This window comes from Entamoeba invadens, assembly GCF_000330505.1.
Source record: "Entamoeba invadens IP1 unplaced genomic scaffold scaff_1105074725903, whole genome shotgun sequence".
Lineage (NCBI taxonomy): Eukaryota > Evosea > Mastigamoebida > Endamoebidae > Entamoeba > Entamoeba invadens.
In genome coordinates, this window is record NW_004443518.1 from 255,363 (window position 1) to 262,611 (window position 7,249).

The 7,249-nt window shown below is 33.8% G+C and overlaps 4 protein-coding genes across 4 annotated transcripts; 3 read left to right on the forward strand and 1 right to left on the reverse strand.

Moving 5' to 3' along the window:
• Positions 1 to 636: 636 nt before the first annotated feature.
• Positions 637 to 1,055, reverse strand: EIN_522050 (hypothetical protein; the record flags this gene model as incomplete). The annotated part of the gene is made up of 2 exons (XM_004258471.1): positions 637 to 699; positions 726 to 1,055. 2 exons carry the CDS (start codon positions 1,053 to 1,055, stop codon positions 637 to 639), a joined length of 393 nt encoding a protein of 130 aa, XP_004258519.1.
• A 331-nt stretch (positions 1,056 to 1,386) lies between these two features.
• On the forward strand, positions 1,387 to 2,742 carry EIN_522060 (myosin heavy chain, embryonic smooth muscle isoform, putative; the record flags this gene model as incomplete). Its single annotated transcript, XM_004258472.1, has 3 exons — positions 1,387 to 1,499; positions 1,547 to 1,843; positions 1,998 to 2,742. 3 exons carry the CDS (start codon positions 1,387 to 1,389, stop codon positions 2,740 to 2,742), a joined length of 1,155 nt encoding a protein of 384 aa, XP_004258520.1.
• A 1,501-nt stretch (positions 2,743 to 4,243) lies between these two features.
• On the forward strand, positions 4,244 to 5,343 carry EIN_522070 (myosin heavy chain, embryonic smooth muscle isoform, putative; the record flags this gene model as incomplete). The annotated part of the gene is made up of 2 exons (XM_004258473.1): positions 4,244 to 4,933; positions 5,074 to 5,343. 2 exons carry the CDS (start codon positions 4,244 to 4,246, stop codon positions 5,341 to 5,343), a joined length of 960 nt encoding a protein of 319 aa, XP_004258521.1.
• Positions 5,344 to 5,659: 316 nt separating this feature from the next.
• Positions 5,660 to 6,004, forward strand: EIN_522080 (hypothetical protein; the record flags this gene model as incomplete). Its single annotated transcript, XM_004258474.1, has 1 exon — positions 5,660 to 6,004. The coding sequence occupies one exon, from the start codon at positions 5,660 to 5,662 to the stop codon at positions 6,002 to 6,004; it is 345 nt and encodes a 114-aa protein (XP_004258522.1).
• Positions 6,005 to 7,249: the final 1,245 nt, after the last annotated feature.

Below are 7,249 nucleotides of genomic sequence, written 5' to 3' on the forward strand. Positions count from 1 at the left end.
AGTTTTTACCCTTCAAAGCTAACACTGGAACGAACACTCGATTAGGATATCTTGATGTTTCTTTTTTAGGCATCTCCTCTTTGTGTCTTGTATCTTCTGGAGATGAATTCACGACGCCGCAACTCGCCGGGTTCAACAAGTTTCGACAGTTGCGGCATATCTACTCTTTGTGTCCCGTTGTATCTTTCTGAAGTATATTAATTGAAAAGTAGTTTGGTATTTTATTTATTATGGGTTTTCTTAAACTACAAACTATAGTAAAATATATTAGAATCATATTAAAGTTAATATTTTCATCTAAAAACAAATAGCACAAATTTTAATATAATTAATTATAATTTAATAGTTTGGTAACACAATTTATTTTTTAAAGCAAAAAAACAATAAAAGATCAATAGACTTTTTACATATTAAAAATATTACAATTGACAATATAATTAATTAAATATTTTAAAATGAAATAAGTAATAAGCGCTGCTGACGCTATTAAGATCAGGTGTTTATTATAATTATTAATAAAATTTAGAATAACAAATTTGTTTTCAAGTAAAATATTCCTATTTTCCCGTTTTTTTACTGTTTTTTTTAACACAGAGATAGTGGAAATTATTTCAAAATAAAACTATAACGAATAGTTTATTTATAACAATGTACCATAAATAAAGAGTTGTGAAAGTGTATTTTTTGAATTTCAATTCTCTCAAAAACTTTATTTTTCAAAAAACAATATGTGTTGAAGTTTTTGCCTTTGCAAGAACTTCAACTCCCTCAGCCATAGTCTCAGACTTCAACAACACTGCAACACATCGACCATATGGAAGACGGAAAGCGGCTCCTGTTTTGTGAGCCATTGAGTGAATAATCCCAAGGAATGTGGAAGAAACGGCCATACCATCAATGGTAGCTGCATTGTGCATCTTCTCTCTTGCAACAAAACCCCGTTGAATGACTTGACCAAGTCGTCTAAGACTAATTTGACTGACTTTTAGCAAGACCATCTGTGTACTCATTTGCCATAACTGGGACATAAGCATCAACCACATGAAACAAAACATTGATACCACAGTCTGCTATAGCTGTTTTGGTAATGAGACACAGAACATTGGGTCGATGATAGCAACTGATGGAGTCAATAAATAATTTGCAAGTGGACACTTCTTGCCAGTCTCTGTGTTTGAGGTGACAGCAAATGAAGTGACTTCAGATACTATGCCAGTAGTCAAAGAACTCATGAAACAAATTTGTGAGAAGTACAAGAAGGATGGCAAAAGTTACACTGAAGAATTCAGATTTGGTAAGACCAAGATTTTCTTCAAGGTTGGTGTTCTTGCTGAAATTGAAGAGATTAGAGAAAATAGAGTCACTTAAATTGTTGGTGGTTTTCATATGTGTGCAAAAGCCTTTGCTCAAAGAAAACTTATTGAACAGAAACGCAATGAACGATTGCCATTATTGTCATTCAAGACACCATCCACACTTGGTACCAATTCAGAAATTGGGTCTGGTTCAGATTGTTCCAAAATGTCAGACCAACACTTAAGAGAAGAAGAGTTGATGAAGAACTCGCAACCAAGGACAAAGAAATTGAAGCTTTGAAGAAGAAGCTTGCTGAAGAAATTGCAAAGAGAGAAGCCGCTGAAAAGGCACTCGCTGAGATGAAAATCAAGAACGTCGATTTGGAAGCTTTGGTCCAGAAGCTCAAAGACGAAATTGAAAAACTTAAAGAAGACATTGAGTCAAAGAAGATAGCACTTGATGAGGCTGATATGAAGTCACGAGAAGACCAAGAACAATTTGAAGAACTCCAATGTGATATTAAGAGAGGAAAGGAAGACTTGAGCAAGTTAACCACTGAGTACAAGAAACTTGAAGCTAATAATCAAGGGCTTCAAGATGAAATTACTGAACACAAAGCCACTATTGCTAAGAAGGATGGTGTTAACACAGAGTTGAACAAAGACATTGAAGATAAGGAAGGCGAAATTTCTGATTTGAAGAAGAAGCTTGAAGCCGAAGAAGACAATTCAAAGGATCTCGAGACACAATTGCACGAAAAGGAAGACGACATTGCTGATTTGGAGTGTCAAGAATTTGCAAAACACCATTGCTGATGTCAACGCACAGAAAGAAGACTCCGGAGCTGTTTTGAATGATACTAAAGACGATCTTGCCAATACTAAAAATGATTTGAAAAAGACTCAATTGGCTCTTGACAATACTGAGAAGAAACTTGACCAACAAGTTGCTCAGAACAAGAAGGTCTCAGACGAGAGAGATGGATATAACCAACAGTTACAAGCTGCGAAGACCAAGACTGCTGCTTTGACTTCAGCCAAGAATGCAAGTGATAAGAAGATTTCAACATTGAACTCAGAGAAAGACGAATTAGAAGATAAAAACAGAAAACTTGATTCTTCTAATAAAGATGCTCAGAGAAAACTTGCTGAGTTGACAAAGAGAATTGAAGACGGACTGAATGACTCTGACATGTTGAAAGCACAGAAGGCCAACTACAAAGCTCAAATTCAAGCGTTGAAAGATGATATGGAAAAGACTGAAAATAACTTGGCTGGTGCTAAATCGAATATGAACCAAAAAGACGTTGAAATTAATAATTTGAACGAACAACTTGCTGAAGAACAAAAGGAAAAAGAAGAACTTGAAGCAAAGAAGAAGAAAGCAGAAAACGATTTGACCGATTTAGAAGACGCTCAGTCCAACTTGCAAAGCGACAAAGACTGAAAAGAAAAGGAAGAAATTGGATGACGACTTGAAGGAAGTTCTCCAGAAGTTGGCAGAAATCATTGTTGAACTTGAGAAAAACAAAGTTGCTAATAAGGAACTCCAAGCCAAACTTGATGAGACTGCTGATAACAAAGACAAGCTTGAAGCTGATGCCGAGAATATGAACAGAAAGAAAGATGCTTAAGAGAAACAACTGACTCAATTGAATGCTGACAATGACAATTTGACTAAAGCCAAATCTGTTGTCGATGCCAAATTGAAAGACGCTGAAAGAGAAAAAGTTTCTCTTAACGAAGAAGTTGAAGCTCCAAATGAGAAGTTGAGAATTACTAAGAACGACTTATGAAGAACTAAAGCCGAAATCGGCCAACTCCAATAGAACTTTGACTGTCTCAAGAAGAATGCCGACACTGATGCTGTTGATAAGAAGAAACTCAATGGAACTGCTAATGAGAGAAATAAGAAGATTGAGGAATTGAGTGCCAAAGTCGACGAACTTTTTGGTGTTATCACAAGAAGAGAACAAGAAGTCGCTGAAGCCAATGAAGAGCTTGAAACAGTCAAGAAGGACAAATTTGCAAAAGAAATAAAAGCGAAGAAGTTGAAAACAGAAAACGACGAAATTAAAAAGAATGTGAAAAACTTGGCGAATGATAAAAACCAACTTTCTTCTGAAAAGAAGAAGCTTCAAGACGAATATGACCAACTCAATAACTTAGTTTTAGGACATGAAGATGAGACCAACAATCTGAATGGTTCAATCAAAAAGTTACAAAGAGACTTAGAAGCAAATAACACCGAGTTGACTGAATTAAGAGACAGAACAGCTAAAGACAAGAATAAAATAGTAGATTTGGAACAACAATTGCAAGACTTTGAAGATAGACCAGTTGGGACTTTAAATATCGACCAAACTGAAGTCATCAAGAGACACAACCAAATTGCTGATTTGAAGAAGGCAGTTGCTGCGTTGAAAGACCAGAACACTCAACTTGATGCTGCTAAGAAGGATATGAAAAAATGGTCTATCAAAGACGCTTTGAATATTGAGAATTATGAATCACAGATTAAGGCACTTGAAGCACAAAAGAAGATGGCTTTGGACGACAAAGCGGAGGCTGAGAAGACTGCTGCGGTTCAATCTGATAGAAGAAAAAAAAATGGAAGACCAAGTCAAAGCATTCAATGCACAAGTCTCATCACTTAAAGTCCTAGTCAGTGCACCGGCTTCTGTTGCTCAAGAAAAAGATAAAAAACGTTGAATGCAAGAATCATTGAAGTTCAAGCCCAACTTGATGAAGAAAGACAAAAGGCAGACAGTACAGATGCTGCGAGAAAAGCTGCTGAGAGCAAATTACAGGAAGTCTAATTCAACTTAGATGAAGCAAATAACACTAAAGAAAAGTTGACTAAAAAGGCGAATGACTTGACAGTTTAAGTTGATCAACTCACAGATGAGAAGAAGAAGAATGATAATGATTTGGAGGAAATAGACAAGATGATAAACGACTTGAATGCCGAAGTCGACAAGGCACAGAGACAACTTGACACTGCAAATGATGACAAAGATGGCAATGAAGCAATGAAACAGAAATATCAAGACGAACTGATGAGTGTCAGAACTGAACTTGATCAAGAAAAGAAATACCGTGCCGAGACCCAATTGATTAAAGGAAAGTACGAGAAAGATATCGCTGAAATCACAGTCAAAGTTGAAACTTTTGAGAAGAACGTCCAGATGGATGAACAAAAGAATGTTGAGAATATGAGAGATTATAAAACCGCTATTGAAAAATTGATGAGAACAAAGACAGAACTCGATGAGAAACAAAACGAATGCGACAAACTTGAAGACGATATGTCTGAGATGAAGACTGAATTGGAGGCTTTTGAACAAGCTGCTAAGACTTATAAACAGTCAAAGAACACTTACGAGAAGGAATTGACTGAACTGAATGAACAACTTGATCTTGAAAGAACCACTGCTCAACAGGCTAAAGCACAGAAGAAGAGCAATGCAGACAAACTCAGAGAAGTGATAAAGAACGAATTTGGTGAATATAAGGAACATGTTGATGAATTTATTAACTCATTGACTGCTCAAAAAGCTGATTCACAGAAGGAACTTGAGAAGGAGAGAGCAATGAAACAAAAACCCGACAAAGAAACTCAAAGACTTAGAGCTAAAGTCATTGAGGTTGAAGCTAAATTGGCGGACGCTGGTGCTATTGGAACTTCCATTGCTAAATTGAAAGCGAAACAGAAAAGGAAGAAGCACAAGACGCAGCTGCTAAAGCTAAGAAACAAGCTAAACAGTAAACCAGAAAGGTTGAAGAGGCTGAGAGAAAGCTTGTAGAATTCGAACAGAAGGAGTCTACTTTCAACACCCAGATTGGTAAGACACAATCCGATTTGAAGAAGACACAACAATCAGTCAGAGATGGCGAATTGAGAATTGCCGAGTTGGAAGATCAGGTTAGAAAGGCTGGTGAAGATCTGAACAACAAACAATTTGAAGTCGATAAAATTAATGCTGAACTTAAGAAGACTAAAAACGGGTTGAAAAAGATGCAAAAAGACACAATAAGAAAAGTATAAATAATTATTACATTGTTTTATAGTTTTTTTAAATTAAATATGGTTTAAATACAAGAGTTTAGTTATCAAAAATTTTATAAAGCCATTTCTTTGAATTAAACGAAAATTTTTTAAATAAGTAAATTTTAATTCAAAATAATTTGAAATGAATATAAGAAAAACTGTTCTATAAAACAATATTATTATATAAAGTAAATTATATAATATTGTTTAAATAATTAAAAAAATAATATTTTCCAAAAGATTGTGGAAATTGATGAAATGATTAATTTGGAGGAATGAAAGAACTGAAAAGGATCTTAATTGCAAAGAAAAAATGGAGTTTTCTCCACTGTTTGTCAACAAACTGACATTGACAAGTCAACTCATTCCATCTAACTTGACCAAATACCACCTTACAGTAAAATGGGATGACAGTACACAAAAGATCAATGGAAACATTATAGTTGCAGTCTATGCAGCTCGCCGAGAGATGGACAAGAACTACATCACGTACTTTTACCCCATCACGGGGAAAGACACATACACATTTGATAAAGAGCTTCCAAAGGGGTATTACGACGTCCGTGTTCTCTCATACACGCTCGGGTTTACGTACACGTCCGCATGTATATACACATACCAGCGGTTATTCACCATCGACGATTTTTTTTGTTGGTGAACCTTACGAAAAGAAGTTTGAATTGGCTGTTGACGCGTTTCCAGATAAATCGGAAATTTTAGTCAAAATAAACGCCCAGCTGATGAGGGCGATTTCATTGGGATGTTTGCGAAAGAAACCATCCCAATGAAAACCATTTCGATGAAAAATGAGAAAATGATTGGGTTTGGTCCGACCAATTTTGGTGAAGGAAACCTTTGGAGGTATTTTCACGTCGACAAAACTCGGCTTGGCAACACCAACGGAAGAGAGTTTCAAGTCAGATTGTTTAAAAAGGATTGCGAGATCACCAATGGGATAGACACAAATCGGATGCCCTTCGCGTTTTCCAATTACTTTAAATTTGAAACAAACTAATTAAAAATGTTTTAAATGTTAACGTAAATAAGTAATATATTATTATTTGTATTTGAAACCTTTGTATTTCGTTAAAACATATTGTTGATTTATTATTTATTAACAATATTAAAAACAAATCAATAGTATGTACAATAACAGTTGGTTCAAAAATGAATGTTTTTTGAATAAGTACAATATATAAAACAGACATCTGTTTAATTTTTAATGATGAAGATCATGTAAGTAATACAATTGTATATATAAACACACGTGAATTTATGTATTTACAACTTTATTGTTGTAACGAATGAAACTATTTCTGTAATTAAAGATATGTATGATTTGATAATGTCATTTTAAACATGTCAAAAATGATGTGACATAAATTTCTTTTCAATACTTTTAATTAACAATATAAATGGTTAAATGACTTTTTCAAGATATAAAGTAAAACATCATTATTTAAAATATTGTTCAAGTGTACGTAACTCAGCATTCTAAACATGTTTAAACATTGCTCAATTGAAAACAAATCATCAATCAATGAAATCATAAGTAAATCAAAACACTAAGTGGATAAAAAATAATAATATTGATACAGTTAACAGAAAAGGGGGATGCTAATCTTAAAAATTAATTAATTAATTTATTAATTATAAATAATTAATATAAATTTATTTTGGTTTTTTCATTTTATTAATTTTTTGATTAATAATTTATATTAAAATTAATAGTTATTTTATTATTATTTAATTGAAATTGACCAATAGTTACGAGCATCCTCCTTTTTCGAGCATCCCCATATTTCCTCCTACTGTAATATCTCTGTAAAAATAGGCCAAAAAAAAATAAGGGTGTTATTTTAAGTGTTAAGAGAAATTTATTAATTTTTTTATTAATTTTTTT